We start from the raw sequence: 19,385 nt of genomic DNA, 5'->3' as shown, positions 1-19,385 counted from the left end.
AAATCACCACACAGTAATACTCTGGGATTATTAAATACACATACAGTGAGGCCACAGACTAACAATAGAACAAATTCTTAAGGGGGAATTCATTCAGGTTTTTTAAACCCTGAAAAGCAAGGTACAACTCAATGCATAGGGCATCTTCAGGCACCTGAAGCACATGTGAGAAGTAAGTTCAGGAGCATACAGGATAGAAAACAAGAGACCTGTTTCTGTGGGAGTCCGTAACAAAAGCCCTAGCCACATTGCTGAAGCCAAACCAATAAACTCCTTCCAGAAACGGCTTTATGACATTTGTGGTTCAAAAGCGCAAGAAGACAAATAGCACACATGGGTGTGTGTTTTTTTTTCAGAGACTCCTATTAAAGAAGAATAAAATAGCTTTAGAGCATATACTGTAGGTTACCACAGACGGCAAATGGATGAAACACACGCAATTTAAATCGCATTTCGCAAAGGAATGTATTAACATGTAACTAAATGGAACAAGTATTACGTTCAGTAAAGTATGTGCTTGGAGTACAGATTGTGCAATTTTATATTTTTTACCCCCAAAAAAAATCTCATCTGCGGATTATAAATTCGGAAATAAAGTGCCCCTACTGCAGGGGTGTCAGAATCAGTTCCTGGAGTGTCTTCTGGTTTTTGTGCCACCCGAATTCTCGGTTACATTAAAGGTCTAATTGTTTCATTAACTTCTAACCAGGATTAAACGCGTTTTCTAGGTAATTGTAATTTAACTGGAGCGCATTTTTACAGTCATTAAATGAAATACGTCTAATTAGAAAATAGAAATTAATTAGTTTTTATTCATTAGAAAATAATTAAGTTAACTCTTTTATTGACTACTCACGTTGGACCGAAAACCAGAAGACAAAGGGCCCTCAAGGAATTAAGTTTCTCACGTTTCATATATGCATGTGCCGAGAGATCAGCGTGATTAAGAATTCCAATGTACAGTACATGTACATATGTAAATAAAGTCTTCTTCTCTCTACTTCAGTTGAGTTAGTTTGAACCTTACATATGATATAAGCTTATGATATACAAAAGGAAAACACTCTGATCTTGCGAGGACAATATGCAAGTTTTGAGAGTGTATAGAAAAAGAACTTTACACATTTGGGGACTATAATAGTTGGGTTTCGAATATCATTCAACTACATTTTCCTTTGCTGTATCGGCCTGTACAGCATGATAAGCCTAAACAAGCTGACTTTATTCATTTTTAAAAATTTTTTTTCGGCATTCTTTATATTTTGATAACTTGTGTGACGTGAACACACCATTGTATAATATAGTGTCAATTTGTATTCAGTGAAAATGATCTCAAGTAAAATGATCTGCTTTGTTTTAATACAAAATAAAGATTTGAATGAACGAAGACTTGCCTACTGTACTTCCCAGATGTCAGTCTGTGCTATCATCGAAGAGGCTGGTTAAAGTACAGCGCTGTTACTGATTAAAATATCAGGCCGCTATTAAATATTCATTTCTGCAGTCCTGAGAAGTTGCTCAGTTTGTTCTGAACAGGCTATACAAACAAGTATTCCATTGTCAAGATACTGAGAGCTCTGTGCCTGGCAGCAATACTAATAAAATGTGCAAATACTCAAGCCCAGACAAACTCCCCGAGGAGTCAAATCTGTAACTCGGGAAACGGTGCTGTGCGACTCCAGCTCAAACACTTTCTGAGAGATCGACTTCTACAGCTCTAAAATAGCCGTAGTAGTGAATACTGACCGGGTTGAAGACTGCAGCAATTACGATAATTCGGTTCAAGGTATCACTTCTACCCAGGCGAAGTCAAACTAGGCTTCCGCCGAAAGGGGCCAGAGAAGTATCTAAAGAAGTACTTTAGAAATATAAAATCATGTGGCAAAGTCCTTCAGAAGATTTGACCAGAACAGGAGTTAAATACTTCGCAAGACACAAAGGCGAGGTAAGCAGCCTTCGACTTCAACATTCTTGATACGCTTTTCTTAACAAACGGGCAGGAGTACTTGCACTCGCTGAGCAATTACTAAAATCCTATGTTTTACGATACGAGGTATTTAGGAGTTCCATGGGGGCATAAATGATTTAATGCATCGAACGCGCATTATCCTTGATGTAAATAAATCTTTATGGTCCCTCACCTTTTCACCTTATTCAATAGCCTGTTATAAATTGACCATTAAACATCGTCCGTTACTCGTCTACCGATAAAATATGCTAAGGGTTTCAAATAAAAGCACATTTGTACTCGCATTTTTGGAATACGAATTGCAATAATAATGCAATGCGTGTTCGCCAGCCGGTGTGCTGTAATAAACAGTTTTCTGTTTTGTATTTTGTTTTTCCTTCCTTGTATTAGTTGTTCAGCGTGATCAAGAGTGATCTGTTGTCACTTTTGCTATTCGTGATCATAATTTCCAAAAGTCGGATATATTTCATCTGACCATTTATCTCTTCAAGTTACAATTAAAATTGTAGAATTTTAAAGCGTCAAATTTGAAAGTGTTTATTATAGAGCGGATTTGTTTTAAACCATCTCTGCAGTAATGTTGCGATGTTAAAACGCTGTCTCCTGCTGTGCTCTTCCCAGCTGAACTCATGCGTGTTCTCTCCGGACTGCCAGATTCTCCTCACCTGCTCGGACGACTGTCGGATTTTCCTCTGGAATGCCGCGACTGGACAGCTTCTGGCCAAAGTCACCGGACACACGGGTGCGCGTTGTCTGTTTTTGTTTTTCAATATTTTGACATTTTTGCGCAAGTTTAAGATATGCACTTTGTTGAGTAATTCAAATACACGGTGGAGTTAACCATGCACAGTTGAAGACAGACGGATGCGGATTTATTATTCACTACTGGTTACTTATTGACGATGGCTCTCAAAATGTTTAAAGCACTGTGGCCAGTGGCTACGGGCGAATTAGAAAATAGGATATTTCATTGGAAGTTGTGTGTTGATGTAGTGTTTTCTTTCAAGACAGAACTTTAAAGTGTGTGCGCCGTTTCCTGCGATCAAGACTCTGCAGTCTTGGAAAAGTTTTTGTTTTTTTACGGTGTTCATCTCTGGTTGGGATGGCTACGACCTTTTTTAAACATGTTGTTCTTCCCCGTTCTTCTGCTCTCTGTGATCAGCAAGTCCTGCTCCCAATACAGAAAACAGAGCTCACAATTGTGTGCTAAAGACCTGAACCTAATGTACGCCTACTGTAGGTCCCAGTACTGTGAAGCAGCGATGGTAACCCGTGTTTCTCAGGGACTTCATCAAGTTGCATGTATTCTGTGGTCGTCTGTGGGAACCTGGGATTCAGGTTTTCTCTTGTCTCAAATCCCTGTCGCAGGTCCAGTGAAGTCATGCGTCTTTTCCCCGGACTGCACGCTGTTTGCCAGCTCATCCCATGACCGCACGGTCAGAGTGTGGCACACGGCTACAACGCAGTGCCTGCGGGTCTTGACAGGTATTTCAGCCGGCACTGTCTGCGCACAAAACCAGCACACGAAGTCTACCGGCGCTTTCTTTAGGAAGAATCCCCGATGAACCAGAATCGAGGCTAAAACAGCGCCGTGCTCTGCTTGGACCCGATCTGGAGTGCTGTGGACATTTCTGGTCTCCACATTACAAAAAAGAAATAGGAGCTTTTGAGAAGGTCCAGAGAACAGGAGCTCTACATGTTGTGGGGGTAAAGGGCATCACTTATGTGGATGCACTTAAGAAACATGTTATTTCTAGTGTTAGTATTCAATGGTTCAAATTCAATGTTTTTTGGCTTTATCTTTAACGTGGATAAACATGGTTGATCCCAGCATGTGTGCATCCATTTTCTAACCGTTTCACCCAGTTCAGGGTTGGGGGAGAGCTGGGACCTATCCCAGCAAGCAACAAATACATTTTGCAAATGGAGTACAGGAACACAAATGCCACCCTTGTTCATAGCTAATTGCATATTAATAATAGAAAACACTTTTAAATTCATGAAATAGACTAAGGCACATTGGGGCTCCACAGGGTAAGGCATTTATTAGGTTTTTTGTCAGCTAAAAGTTTACCGAGACAGAAATGTCCTTGAAGGACCCTGAGGAATCGGGTTAACTGTCTGGTTTGGTAGATCATATCATCAGTGGCCTTGAAGTGTCGTCTTCAGAACTGACGTTGTTGTTATCAGATCCCACCTCTTGCTATGTTCAATATGGATCACAGGTCACAGCAAGAGTGTGGAAACAGTCTGCTTCAGTCCTGATGCCAAGTGGCTCTTGTCAGGAGGCTGGGACAAAACTGCTATTCTGTGGGATGTGCAGGTAAGATATTGACAAGAGTACTGACTGTTGTATGATTAGAAAACGTATCAAAACTGAAGAAGCTATGAAGACCTTTATGTTACATCAATAGCATTGATCTATCACGATCTCACAAATTTATTAAAACTCCCTGAAAGATCAACATCCACTGGCTGTCTTCTCTGTGAAAGAAAAGTGCCTCCCATTTTTGTAGCTGGACGTCCTCTGTATTTACTGATGCAGTTCACAGCTCTTTGTTTATAGGTGAACGAAGCTTCAACTAATTTTTGCAGTTCTCATGCTGTCACTTTGGGTGATGTGTAAAAAAATGACAATTAAGGTGACTAAATTTCCACTGATTACTGATTTATCCCAGGCACTGGCTTGTGATTTTGGGTGAAAGTGCTCAGGTTGCAGTTTTATATTATGTGAAGATTGAGGGGGGAGATCATCAGTGTGTGTGGGCTACAAAAGAATTAGAAAAGGTTAATTCCACACTTAAAGGAAAAAGCAAGATAAAACATAACGATTTTGCAGTAGAGCCTTCTTTAGCCTGAAGAAGGTTCCAACAGCTAAAATGTTGTTTCTGCTTTCAACTTTTCAGCATAGAATTAACATTTATTTTCTGCAGTATCAGGGGTTGCTATAAAAGTAAATTACCTGTGGGACATATATGATCTATGTCATTAAATAATATAGTTGTGCTCCAATTACATGTGAAGTGCCAGTTCAGTCAGTAATATTGCCGGTATTTGGCAGGAATGTACCTGATCCAAAGTAGAATATGACTAAATCAGCAGACGTGCTAAAGAACCACTTTTCGGTTCCTGCAGTTTTTTAAGGTGATGTTAGAGCCATGACTGGGTACCACAATCAAAAGGTCATCTTTGTGATTGTTTTTTTCCCCGCAAAACATCCAGAACCGGACTTCTTTGTCACCAACATTTAGATGCTTCCTCCTGTGCTGTCGTGTGCTCTCTGGTCCAGAGTGGCAGAACCAAGCGTTATCATGTGTCACTATGTGCTTCCCACCCTCAGTTTGAAATCTATTGAACACATCAGTAGATCGCCTCTGTCTGCTTGCGTTGTGGTCTTTGCGGAGTATCTGTGGAAGTCATATGGCTTTGTCCTTTCACTGTGCAGCTTACTACAGGTGCCACTATATAAAGGCCTAGAATCTAAGCTAATGTCCCCCGTGTGGGAGGATCATCAGGATTTAAAGTGCCCAGGTGCTAGCGAACTTCACAAAGAAAGCTGAATCAGTTGAAGAGTCTTTGTTAATCAGAGCGCCCTCATTTCCCTGATGTTGGTTCTAATTCTAGACTGGAGAAATCGCCAGAATATTCTCAGGACACCAAGGGGCAATTCAAACCAGCATGTTCTCCCTGAATTCTCAATATGTGGTAATTTTTCTTGACTATTTCATTTGATTTCTTTCTTTAAGTTGGACTGAAAATGTACAGCCCAGCCCCAGATGACTAATCTTACCTCTGTCAGTAAATGAGAGTGTTACTTTACGTGTGCAAATTCATATTACATTAGTCTGAGACGAATGTTCTAAGAATTTGCTCATTCTTGATTTGCTAAAGGTAACATTAAAGGGCAACATTTATTATTTAAAAGGATAATTAACCTGTCTGTTGAAATACTGTTTTCTTTACCAAGTGGAACAGTACCTTTGTTTCCACGTTTTAATTGCTAGTTCGTCAGAAAGCAGATCGTTGCCTACATATTCCACTGGTAACGTGAGATGAAAAGGGCAGCCCAGAGCTGGCTGTGCCTTTGTAAACGAGTTAGGCCAGCAACAGTCCTTGGACTGCGGTCCCTGTGTTGATTCAAAAGGGAAGTCTTGTAATCTATCCCATGTTGCCCCCGGGCTCAAAGACGTTGCAGATACTGTTCTAGAACTCGCCATTCCTTAAAGATGCAGTACAGCTCTCAGCTGAAAACAAATATTGTAAGAAATTTATGAATTAAGACAAGCAATATAAGGAGATTAGTCAAGTACAGTCCCCCAAAGTGAATTTGAAGCCATTACTATGTACAGAATATGGGAAGGGAAGTTTGTTATGTACAGCGCCCTGTTTAAAATAATAAACCTACATGTTTGTGTTGTAAAATATTGAATGCAAAAGGCTCCTGTAGCATACTCTTCTGTTACTAATTGTATGACTGATTGACCACACCCGAGATTTCCAATCTTTCTGTCTCCCCCTAGGCCACAGGTTCGTGGGACTACACTGTCAAGGTGTGGAGTCTCCGCGCACAGGAGCGAGAGAAGACTCTGGAAGGACACCGGGGAAACGTGAGCTGTGTGTGTTTCTCTGTGTCAGGGATGCTGGTAAGCGCTGACTGACACTCTCACCAGATCTTTGTATAATGTAAACGTGTGTAACTCTACCAGACACTTGGAATGCACTGTGAAATAGTGTTGAAAATGTCCAGCGAAGCAAATAATTTAGGTTTATTTGGTATTACGCGGAACATGGCGTGAAGATCAGAGGACACGTTTTTCACAGGACTGGAGGACGATATGCTTGATCTGTATATTCAACTTCACTGTGGTTGATATTCAATGTCTCACTGTGACCTAGAAAATGCGCCTTCTTTTTGCATACCACACTGGAATGTTATTTTTAATCGTTAAAATGGAAATGCATCTTTTCAACCACTAAACTGTAATATACACTATACTATAGACTTGCACCAAATCTAGACCTCCAGCACTGGCACACTAGAAATACACCAATCGCAATGGAAACAAACAATTCAAGATCTTATCAAGAAAGAAACTTAATACTGTGGCTTCCAGCCCTGCCAGAGAGCTGGGACTGTTCTGTTTGGTTGTGTGTGGGGTGCTGGGGCTCTGTTGTAAAGGATCATATGATCGAGAGCAACGTGATTCACTCTGTTTGGGATGGGGTTCTGGCTATCTCACCTCAAGAAGTTAGGTACCGGCCAGTGGGGGTGGGGGGAGGGAGAATCCCAGATCTCGGGTGTACATGAGTCCTGTCGGCTCTGTAAACGGGGTGCTGAAGGCCCTGCTGGGGTTATATACGGATGTCTAATTAATGAAAAGCATAACATGCATTGGGCTGGTATCTCCGAGATCTCCAGAAGGTGCCTCAGCCCCATTACATGGGTCCTACGGGACTATAAGACCCTGTAAGGCAGGCAGCCGAGCTGAGGAACTGACCTTGTAGAAGGAGAGCATGTTGTTCCAGGCGTCAGGGTCGTGGGACAGGACAGTACGGGTGTGGCACCCCAGGCTCGGGACACTGCTCTTCTTGCTGGAGGGCCACACAGGATGGGTGAAGAACCTGGCCTTTTCCCGAGACGGGATAGTCCTTGCATCTTCGGGAGATCACGACAGGGTACGGTCCCGCCGCACCGAACACGGGAGAGTTCTGGAGCCCAGAGGAGTTCGCTTCTCTGTTTTTTCCCAAAGGTAGCAAGTTCATACACCGCGACTCACGATTATGGCCATACAACGACTCTGTAAAACATGCGATTGCCTTGGCAGAGTTTGCTGAAGTGCTCCAGGTTTGAGTGGGAATTCGGTGACACACTTCGTGCCTGTAGAGTCAGGCCGCGGGCGCTGGGGTGCAGTCGGTGTGGAGCTGGTAAGCTCTCCCCGTGTTCGCATGGGTTGACACTGGTGACACTGGTGGGAATGTGTGCGTTTGCCCTGCCATGGCCTGGCGTCCCGTCCTGGGGACCCTGACCGTGCGCCAGTTGCTAGCTGGGATAGGCACCGGTGCCCCCGCGGCCCTGAATTGGATGAAGTGGTTAGAAAACGGAAGGAGGGACTTTTAAAGGATGTTTAGGTGGGGATCACACCCTAACCTCACCCACTACTGCTGACCCAACTATCATCCTTTCAGCACACCTGTGCATCTGCGAATCCCTCCCTCCACCTCAGCATCACCCTGCCACAGCTCACAAAGGGCTCCCTCAGCCAGGCAGGTTAAGGCATTAGGTGTAATTCAGTCTGGACCAGTTACGCCTCAATTAGTGTTTGGCCAAACTACTGAATTGCCTTTTGACTTTGTGCAACCATTCCGAAACCTTTTTTTTTTTAGGTCAGACTTTGGGACATGTCTAATGGGCGCTGTATCAAATCCCTCAAGGTGCGTTTGTTTTTAATATTGACACTCTTTTTAAGATCATTATCCTAAATACCATATTTACCTATTCACCTATTACTGGTAATCACCCTCTAACACCAGAGCTTGAAGGAAGAGAACTGTGGTCACTTTAACCCAAATCACACACTGTAAAACACTGCATTTTTATGCCACTGCAAAATCGCCACAAGAGTTGAGATGTTTTCTAGAAGAGTAACGTGGATTATTAGTCTCTATAGCATGTCTACGATCAAAATGTACTGAAAATTGAAGGATGTTCATCTGATAAATTTAATGTGATCTTAAAAAAAAATCAGATTCAAACTTTTTTCCTTTACACAAACATACCCACTATAGTTACAAGAACGTGCTGTAAATACTGGCATTTCACATGCGTCATTTTAATATTTTGTGGCATATTTTCAAGGATACAAAAAACACAAGTCAATATTCCCTACAGAACGTACATTCAGAACTTGAATACGTTGTATTATTGTTAATGAAAGAATTGAACAATTTTGGTTTTCCTTGGAGATCTCCTATCCTTGTACTGACCAGGTCTAGAACTTCTGAGATCTGACTAGACCAGACTACAACATGGTGACACTGCTGTCGTGAGCTGTGTGGCTAATACTTGATGGGCCTACAACAAGATCCCTGCCTTAAATACATGTAGCAGTTGGTCTAAACCAGAAAAGGAAATTGGGAGTGAAACAGAAAAGGCACAGGTCAATTTTCAGTGTTGCTGTTACCCCCCAGTTTGTTACAGCATAATGCAGCAGCAAGAGCAACAGGATTAAACGGAATGACTAGCTGTCAAGATGGTAATAAAATAATAAAACATACGTGTGGCGGACAGAGGAAAAACTGTGTTTTCTGTTCCAGGTGCACGCTGGTCTAGCTCAAGGATGCAGCTTTGCGCCCAGTGGGGCCCTACTGACCACAGGACCTGCAGATTTCCTCCTGAAAGCTGGCAACGCCTCCGAGGAGCAGGAAGCAGATCAAGCACAGCAGCCGTGAACAAAACGCCCCCTTTTAACACCAACAATTCTGTATTCCTCATAGTCAATGATGGCAGCCAACGGCAGTCACGCAGGGCATTCCTGTGGCTTGACGTATGCCTTTTTGAAGATCAACTCATCTTGAAAGGTATTCGGGTAGCCAGATTGCGCACTCCCAACAGCTCGAGAGGCTGCGACGAGATCAACTGCGTGGCTTAACGTCTCATGATCACGTGCAAACAACCCGTGCTGCTTTCGTTTTGCCAGGACAGGAGTGTTCTTATAGGGGGGGCAGAAAAATCACTCAAGACAAGTTCAGCCACCTGAAGTGAGTGCTCTAGGAATATGCAGCCGAGATCCTATAAACCAAGACTGGACAATTCCTGTCCGTGCTGGTCTTAATACCACAGATGCTGCTCATTTACTAAAATCTAAAGAAGGCAGTCCGACCTCTTACCCACGTAAACAGCTCAATTACATAGAATTAGACGTGATGAAAACCAGGGTCTTACTGCTGCACAAAATGAAGCATTACAGCGATCACTCAAAACTGGAAGAACCCATCTAACAGAATTTTGTCAAGAGGCTACACGAGAGCACATTTTCTTAGATTGAAGCTCACGGCAAGCGAAAATGTTGGAAGTCGGAACCTCTGAGTAGTCCCAGTCTGCTAAAACCGAACATCTGGAAGAGCCCCGTGTAAAACATGGTGTTCACGACGAGCATATTTTGCTGCTATGGAAAAAATGTTTTCCATGAAGGCTGCTTTCAGTTTCGTCTCAACCATGCACTTAATGCGGAACAAAAAGAAACTGCATTCGAAAAAGGGGGTCCTGGAACCTTTAGGTTTGAATTTCTTTCAAGGTACAAGTAATGCATACCTAAGCGCATTTTCCACCCAAGTCACCCTGTAGGACCACATCTTTATGTTCTCATAAAATACTTCCAACAAGCCTCAGCTCTCCATCGCATTGACAGGCTTGTCTGGGGTGAAAGATGGCCACAGTACATAGTCCTGCGTTTGTCATTCCCATCATTTTATATGGAGACGCCAAGGCCAGCTCAAAATCGGCACTGCAATTAGACCTGGAGTCTACATTTCAGTTTCGCCATGTCCCTAAAATGTTTCCAATCAGTCTTTGGAAGATGAATCTCACTACCAAGTATCTTAAATTTCTGATCTTAATTCAGCCAACGACTGAAAGAAAAGTGTCCAAATATTCAAGCTATGTAATGTCTTATCCTTTGTTGAAGGTTAGCAGTTTAATAAAAAATACAATGTCTCATTTTAAGCGGTCTTTTCTCAAATGTCACTGAAAGATGACACAAATAAAGGTTAATTCACAGAAATGGCTGAGAAATTACTGTCAGTTAAATTCACCTGGCACTGCTTGCTTTGCCGAGACCCTCACTGCTACACTTTCCTCTGTGGAAGAGCAGGTCTCCAGAGGGGGTACGAGCTCACTTCCCTTGCATGTAGACAAGCTGGGGTTGAAACTGCTGCCGCTCACCTGAACTCGGGAAATTGCCCGACTCCCTTGGCCACTCCACAGCAATTCCCACCCTTCGGGATGGAAAATAAAACGATATCTTCCATATAGGAAATGTTAAATCTGGACTTTGTTTTCCTTTAAACAAAAGGCCCCAAAACGGTAAGTCTTAACGACATCCCATCCTACAGAACATCCCTGCCACACGAGGATGGAGCCGAGGTCGGAATCTAGGAGAACTCGCATTGTCCCCATTGACACAGCCAACACTTTAACCAGAGAATCTAGCCAAGTGGTTTATTTCAATCAAATATGTACACTGAACGACCATGAGAACGTCTTTGTTTCGGGCTTTTATTTAGCATGATTCAACAGTGCTATGCCTTGACGGCGAACTTGCGGAGGGGGTACAGACGCTCTTTCCGCTGCTGTTTCTTGGTCTTCAGACTCTCCTCATGCTTGTTGAGCCGGCGGCGGATGGCGCGCGTCTTCTTCGGCCTCAGGTCCAAGGGCTTGTACTTCTTGCCCTGAACGAAAGCACGGTTACTTGCGCCTGAACAACCAGTCACGCCGTTTCTACACCAAGTCCTTTCATCGGGACCGCCACCATCTGTTTCTTTAAAAAGCATTTCACTGTGTAACAACACTCCCAACAACCCCCAGCTCTCAGCACAACATACGGCATCGATTAGTTACATATTACACAGAAGTAGTTATACAATGACCAAAGGACTTTAACAAGTAGGCGAAGCACTACTTTTTCTTTTTCCCCGTTTACAACCATTTTTTGTGCAATATATGCCAGGGACCTGTGCAATACATTTATATTTATATCTATATTTACATCTATATTTATATTCATGTGTGTGATACGATTTTTCTGTGTACTGTTCTGTTCTAGTTTGTTCTTTGTGTGTCCGGACTGTGAGTAACTCTTGTATTGTATGTATTGTACTATTATTATATAATTCGTTACACTCTGGCTGTGTTGTGTGTGTTAAGCTGCTGTTGCACTGCAATTTCCCTCACGGGATCAATAAATCTATCAATCAATCTAAGCACAAAACAAGAACAAGACTAATATAAAACCATCCTTTTTAAAATTCCGGAACACGTGAAACTAAAATGTTTGTCAACAATCTGGTGGAAATATTATGACTCTAAGGCCTGCTTAGAATGGAGTAACTTAAATTCAAAACCCAGAGCACAATGAAAAATCAATGTTTGCCAGAGATACACAATTACAACACAGCAAGTTCTTTCACAGTGACAAGTACTATAGAACACCATCACAGAATTGTCAAATACACTTTTTACAGATATAGCTTTCATGCCACAGCCAACATCACTATACTCTCTTAGCTGACACTCACAAAAAGCAACTTTCGCTTGGCCATTTATAGATCTGGACACTTCACTGAACCAATCCCGAGTGAACTACCTGGTACAACAGCGGTGTCTCGCCTGGGATTTCAATCAACAAGCTCCTCACCACAGCTGTCATTGTGCCAAATCATCCTTACTTATCAAAGGTGCTAAAACTGTAAACTTATCAACCTTCTGGAAGAGGTAAAGGGAGCTTCACTTCCTCCCACTGACAGGCCATTTATACCTGAGGGAGGTGATTAAAAAAGAACTAATTTCCATTTGGTGGTGGCGGTGGTGGACGGGAGTCTCCATTACCTGTAAAGCACTTTGAGTGGAGTGTCCAGAAAAGCGCTAAATAAGTGTAAGCAATTATTATTATTATTTGTGTATCTCATTCAACTTGGCAGGGCAGGGCAGGGCAGAAGGGAATAAAAAAAAAATGTATCTGCATTTTGTTCCATTGAAGGAAAAAAAAATGATTATCAAAAAGACCATAGTTCTAGATAAAGTATGAGCACACTGAAAATGACGGATGTAGAAAATGATCTGGAATTGCAGTGTAACCAGGCAAAGATCAGGATCATTGTAGGAAATTTCAGGAGAGGCAGTCCAAAATGTTTTTGGGGGCATTTAATGAGGATTCTGGACAGCTTAACTCCTAGGCACACTGAAAAAGTGTAATTCACATTTTTTAAAGAGTGTTAAATGTACTGCCGGGGCTTGAAAACACATCAAATGGCTGGCTTTTTGTAAAAGGGGGACTACATGCCTCCCCGCCACAAAACTGACCTTGGATCAGTTTTTTTTTTATCAATCTGTTTCTGCAGAGCAGAAATCAGTCCGTTTGAGAGGTGTCCCTCCTCAGCAGCATGTATAGCCAGACAAGCCGGCCAGCAGCACTGCTTAGGAGGTGTTCATGTAGCAAGAACTAATTCACACTGCGTCTATGGGAACGGAGAGCAGCGCTGGGTGTTTGTCTTGCAGACCAGAACAGTATGGAAAGGTGAAGTTTGTGTCTCACGGTTGGGGTATGCACCTTCTATCATATCGCCTACACCACTTCAGCAACACCAGAAACGCTGGAGTGTTTCTCCAACGGCAAATGGTCGTGTCAAGCTGAACAACCAACAGAACTGGGAAATGCCCATGAGTTTTGTTTCCAAGCACAGCCTGGAAATAAGGACAGGAATGCAAGGCTTAATTTGTCAATGTTCAAAGGTTGTGTCAGTTCTCTCTGAAGTAGGATGGTGTCGGGAAGGATTATACATTTTCAGATTTATCTTGGAAAGTAAGTTTTAAAACACTGCTGTACTCCCCAGTATTTAGTGACTTTAAAGTGACCATCTTCTTGAGAGAAGTACAATAGTTATGTCCCAACTCTGCTGCTATAAACTTACTAACTGTTGTATAGATCTGTTGTATTGAAATCTGCAAGAATTGTATTGGACCTCTGCAAATACTAAAACATTAAGAGTTAGGAGAATATGAATGTACAGTTTAATTACTAAGTGTCTAATTTCAATTTCTACTTGTGGATATTCTTGAGTACACAACACAGAACAGACTATAACACTAAAGACAGAGGAATTCTTCAGAGAGTGTACATTTAAAAAAAAAAATCTACATATTACACTATGATTACAGTTAAATGACCAACAGCAAGAATCAATGCTTTTTCCTTGGAAGTCAACTTCAAGAACTAAAGTCATAAACCTCTACTATGGCCAAACCTTCTGTGCTAAAACACTGCTGACTACACAGAATCTCTGCTCACAGTCCAGGTCATTTATGCAGTGGCTTGAATGCTCCCCATAATAACTCACCTTCTGCTTGAATTTCACCATCTAGCAGTGCTGAAGTTTATTTCATCCTAAGACCCAATCCAATGAATGCAAAAAAAACCAACCAGGAACTGGTTTGAAAGAGAAAAGCCCAGCAGTCAGACCAGTACTCATGGGTTTGTGACACCACTGGCAGTTTCGACTTGACTGAAATACCTTGTTGGCTTACGGTGTTTGAACCCATCGGACCAGTACTGCGTATTTCTGAACGTGTATACCAAAAGAGAACAAAACTCCTATCCATCCAGTACAGCGGCAGAGTACTTACCTTGTAGAATTTCCTCAGATTCTCCTTCTGTGTCTGATTAATGACAGTCAGAACTCTGGCGATGGACTTGCGCACGACACGGCTGAAAGACAAAAGCATTGCCCTTGAAACGTGCCGTCCTCCTGGACACCTCATTTGTCCTCCAACACCCAAGCAGAAAGATTCAGGACTTGAGCTTTCATCTAGCTGCCTACAGTTATATCAATCAGCAACTAACAGCTGGCAGCCCACTGATGCTCAGCAGGTGTGAGCCTGGCCAGTACCTGGATGGGAGTCCCATATCTACACATCACTTAAAGAGTCATTTTGTTGTAAGGAATTATCGACAAACTGTTGTAGAATTGACAGATAATACTGCATATTCACCTACACGAGCACCACATTGATCTCGGGCCTCAACGATTCAATGCTGAACCTAAATTTGTGATGGTACAAAAGCTGAGGGATTCCACAGAGTTTAAGTGAAAAACCTTGTTTAAATCTAAAAAAAGATTTAGTCAATATAAGTGGGTTTGAACTGGGACTTGAAATCAGAAGCAAATATGACAAGGAAAGGAAACAGGACAAGATGAGCCAACACTGAGTGCCAGTCCTGGGGACTCTCACTGAGCAACAGTTTAGTTCATCTGAGATTGCAAAACACAGATGGCACACAGCATCATCTTCTCTGTTACAGACTAATTTTGAGTCCCTTTTGCTTTGCTATGACACCAGTACATCCTGCACGGGAACCTTTAGTTTAACATGATTTTGAGCAAAACGCCAAGAAATAAGGGGTCTCAGTCTCCTCGTCTTTGAATCTCGTTAAAAACTGCCGGGTCACATCGACATAAAGCCTTTCGGCCGCACGGTGCGCGGCGACGACGACCCCCATCGGCCTCCGGGACTTACATCTTGGAGAGCTTGGAAGCAGCTCCCCCGGTGACCTTGGCAACGCGGAGCTGGGAGAGTTCCACCTTCAGGTCATCCAGCTGTTTCAGCAGCTCTTCCTTCTTCTTCCCGCGCAGGTCTCGGGCCTTGATCTTCGCCTGGGCACCGGGACAGACGGCGTTAACACACAGCCCCGCGCGTCCCCATCATCTCCTGCGCGATCAGCCTCAGAAGCTAAAACTACAAAACCTTCTAGGCCAACACCCGGGCTGCGGAACCATGACACCCTGCTCATCTCTTGTGACCCCAGCTCAGGTGTTAGAGCCATCAGGCACCGGTTAGAAAAGAACACGACCACTGTTCACAGCATTTCAATACACTAATTGATACTTTTTGCATTACAATACAAAAAGTTGGCTGGGCCACCCAGTGGTACACCGCCCAGGCTCCTTAGAAGTAAGAGTGTTTGCAGGGTTTTTCCAATAAACTGTGGGGCAACAGGTACAGGTTTATTCCACACTGAAAGGAAAAGAGACAACATTTCAGCTCCACAGCCAAAATGTTCTCTTTTCCTTTCGGCGTGGAATAAACCCGGACCTGTTCCTTTGCAGCCTGTGCAAGCCGACACAGCTGGGACTGGAACTATTTCTATGGACTGGATTGCTCTCTCCAAAAGCAGATGCCTATCCAGATGCAAGGCGTTCCTGTTGGACCCACAGAACTGACACAAGTAGACACTCCAATATTTTATTGTCCCCAGTGAAGAAATGTGGATCTGTATCTGCTTTTACGTGCATGATGACAAAAAAAAAACGTCTGTTCCACTAGCGTGAATTGAACTTTCCAAAGGTGAGCACACAAGCCTACCTACTAAAACTCCAATCAATACAACTACAAACAAGCGGCATTATCATTGTAAATACAACTAAGTGCTTTCTTGCAGCAGAACAAGTTCCCCCCATAAAAATGTATGAGAATGTTTTAGAGGGAATCTTCTTTCTTTACACTGGCCTGCCCTGCACTTTTGTTTTTTAATAGGTTTCTGAAAGCAGGTCCTCAGCTTCGATTCAGAGCCGCACAAAACGCAGCCAGTTTTATATAGGTTGGCCAACGAAGACTAAATATCAGAAAAAAAAAAACAAACGAATAAAGCCTTCCGACCAAGAATTTTAGGAACCCCCATATTCCAATACGATCATCGCAAAAAGTTATCAAACAAACCCCGCACCACATGCACAAGAGCTGTCCATACAGCGAGATCAGATGATGCTTAAAACAAAACGGTTAACAGTATATCAATGCTATTCTATAAAAGAAGCGCTGGAGGGGAAAACGCTACGATTTATTAAGCCATGCGTTATTCTAGCCACGTAAAAGAACCCGACAGCCATAACTAGTTTATAAAGTGCCCAGTGAGAATCAATCTATTAAACGTATTATATAGAGGGAAAGTCGTGTTTCAACTGGTTTAATAACCCATCTGACTTTTAACTAAGGAGTTTACACACGCTGGCATGTGTTCGTTGTACATTATAACGTTTATAAAGCGAAGGATTAAACGAGATTGGATTTGGAAGAACGGTATCTCACCATCGTCAGTGCTGGCTGTCACAGGAAAGGAAGGCCAGAGGGTCACGGCGAAGCTCTACCGGGTTACGGGCGCTACCAACGTATTTCACAAAAGGGGGGGGGGGGGGGGGAGGCTATAGGAATGTTCCATCTGTCACTCGAATTTTAAAACCTTTCCCTTATTAACCAATGTAACATAATCGTTTACTTTAGTAAAGACGCACATAATGTTGATTGTATTGTTGCAGACGCTACCGACCGCTAATCTGTATATATATAAATCACGTTGTTGTTAGATGCAAAAGCTGACGTTTAATAAGGTTAAATGTCTCCCTAATTTATAGATACTTGTAGAGGTTACCATGTAGGTTACAAAAAATAAGTTAAAAATTTGAACACATTGGAGAGAACTATAAAATGTTTTCTGATTGTAATATCCCTGATACGTAACATATTTTCCTTTTGAAATTAGGATACTGTGAACACTCTTAAAATAAAATGTAGATTAGTGGTCTTCTGTTGAGACGTTTCAGAAGAAAATACCATTCCTCTCTATAGTTATAGAGCTATAGCATATGTGTTGTCATTTATATCACATTACAAAATACATCATTCACGTCCATTTAAATCAACACAATACAATAACCATAACAAAGCACGAAAAGTAAAAGCTGACTCGTATCTTAGCTGTTAAAATGAAATGCCCTATAACCTGCGAGGTAACCTACAACCGGGCTTCATGTGGGAAAATTAATTCAGAAGGTATTAATTTATATTCCGTACGCTCGCCATTAAAAGAGGTCTCCTAAGCGAAGTCATAAATTAGGTTCTTAATTTTATTAATAGATGAGCTATCGTGAGAGGACGTGTCTTTAATAATATACCTATATTATGCTACATTTCATTCATTCACATTCCAAACACAACCACAGCCCACACATCACAATAATAAATAACACTGACAATATTATTCAATAATATTTAATCACATTTAAAACTAAACAATCACGTTTACTACTGTGAAGTGACACAAGTAATAACTTAAAAAAAAACGACACAAATTCTTAAGGAAAGCCTCCATTTTGTGGAAGGCGCACACTTTCATTATTCATTCATCTTTTACATATGCGTCAAGATCAAGGAAACGACCAAGGGATGCAACTGCGTGTTTCTTTAAAGAGTCACTGTCTGATGAGGAGTGGCAGGCGAACTGAACCTCTTATAAAAAAATAAAGCATCGGTTTCCTTTAGCCAGTGGCACTGATGTTCATTCAACATCCTTTAGGGCCACCATGTATTCTGGTTTTCACTCCAGTGACCCATAAATGGCTTAATAGGAATCAATTGTTCACTATATTGGTCAATTTTCCTCCAATTCCGGGTTGCAGGGAAGCCAAAAGCTAAACTGGCGAGCAACAGGCACAAGGCAGGATACACCCTGGACAGGATGCCAGTCCATGGCAAGACAGACACACAGACATGCACAAACTCACACCGGGGCCATTTTCCCCTGAGGCCAATAAATCGACCAGTGTCTCTTTGGACTGTGGGAGGAAACTGGAGGAAAAACCACAGGAACAGTGGGAGAACACGCAAACTCCACACAGACAGCACCCCGAAGGTCCAGGATTGAACCTAGCTGGAGGATATTCTGTTTTCAATGGAGGGGTAAATTAGGCAATTAAGCACCCAGACCCAAGATCTGGAACCCCTGCTCTAGACTGAGGTAATTCAAGATATTGGTCTCACACGCTTATTACTGCCACTCGTTATTAGAGCCGAGTCGAAAAAAGCGACCACAGCTCGGGTAATACCTAATAGAAGTTTGGGTCTTCAGAAAATCAATTATTTCGAACTGTATTTAGTTTTCCTCTTTCGTAAAACCAACATGGCACACTTACATTATTGATAAATATCGCCGGAAAACGTTCTTATACACAGCACCATTTTGTATGTTTAAAATGAGGGAACATATTTGATATTTTTCATAAACAGGAAACGAGCCTTTGAACTGGGGAAAGGGGTGTATGGAGTTTGTTTAACAGCGGAGCCATAATAACAACAACAACTTTGATTTATTTGAAAACAATATATAAAAAACAGCTCTACGCCCTCCGAACAACTCAAAATAATGTCCCCAGAGGATGGAACCGCTTCAGGAGGAAATCACTCAAAAGTTGCGTCAATTTCTCATTCCAAAAACGACTCTGTACGACTCATATGCAACTATTACTGGATTCAACTCACATCTTCCCAAATGGCAGATCGCCACCTTGGAAGAAAATCTTAAAATCCATATAGATTTTTTTTTAAATAATTCAACCCCAGAAGAATGTTCTTTTTAAAAAAAAAAAAAAAGATTCATCGATTGACATTCCCGGTCTCACAAAGTCACAACCATTCGTTGTGAAGCTGTATTTCATTGCATTACATTGCACCTCTGTGCAGCTGAAGTGAACGACTGAAGTCCCGGACTGTAGAGCGACGGGATAAAACACCTGCACACAGAAGCCCCGGCGCGACACCGACGCGCCCTGTGCGCCCGGCTCCGACCCTCAGCCGGCAAGACGGTGTGCCACC

The 19,385-nt window shown here is 42.3% G+C and overlaps 2 protein-coding genes across 3 annotated transcripts; one reads left to right on the top strand and one right to left on the bottom strand.

The window, feature by feature from the left end:
• Positions 1 to 1,540: 1,540 nt before the first annotated feature.
• Positions 1,541 to 11,349, top strand: wdr38 (WD repeat domain 38). 2 transcript variants are annotated; one of them, XM_015367148.2, is made up of 9 exons: positions 1,541 to 1,945; positions 2,624 to 2,711; positions 3,338 to 3,454; positions 4,195 to 4,292; positions 5,594 to 5,674; positions 6,490 to 6,612; positions 7,496 to 7,645; positions 8,354 to 8,401; positions 9,284 to 11,349. In XM_015367148.2, the coding sequence occupies exons 1-9, from the start codon at positions 1,877 to 1,879 to the stop codon at positions 9,416 to 9,418; spliced, it is 909 nt and encodes a 302-aa protein (XP_015222634.2). In that variant the 5' UTR covers positions 1,541 to 1,876; the 3' UTR covers positions 9,419 to 11,349. The 2 variants fall into 2 exon arrangements, with proteins under 2 accessions (XP_015222634.2, XP_006640792.3); XM_006640729.3 differs by having other exon boundaries at positions 1,542 to 1,945; positions 2,591 to 2,711.
• Positions 11,230 to 16,917, bottom strand: rpl35 (ribosomal protein L35). The gene is made up of 4 exons (XM_015367149.2): positions 16,827 to 16,917; positions 15,258 to 15,394; positions 14,367 to 14,448; positions 11,230 to 11,416 (listed from the first exon to the last, which is right to left on the bottom strand). The coding sequence occupies exons 1-4, from the start codon at positions 16,827 to 16,829 to the stop codon at positions 11,267 to 11,269; spliced, it is 372 nt and encodes a 123-aa protein (XP_015222635.1). The 5' UTR covers positions 16,830 to 16,917; the 3' UTR covers positions 11,230 to 11,266.
• Between the last annotated feature and the right edge of the window lie 2,468 nt (positions 16,918 to 19,385).

This window comes from Lepisosteus oculatus, chromosome 24, assembly GCF_040954835.1.
Source record: "Lepisosteus oculatus isolate fLepOcu1 chromosome 24, fLepOcu1.hap2, whole genome shotgun sequence".
NCBI lineage: Eukaryota > Metazoa > Chordata > Actinopteri > Semionotiformes > Lepisosteidae > Lepisosteus > Lepisosteus oculatus.
This window is presented reverse-complemented; position numbering and strand designations above follow the sequence as displayed.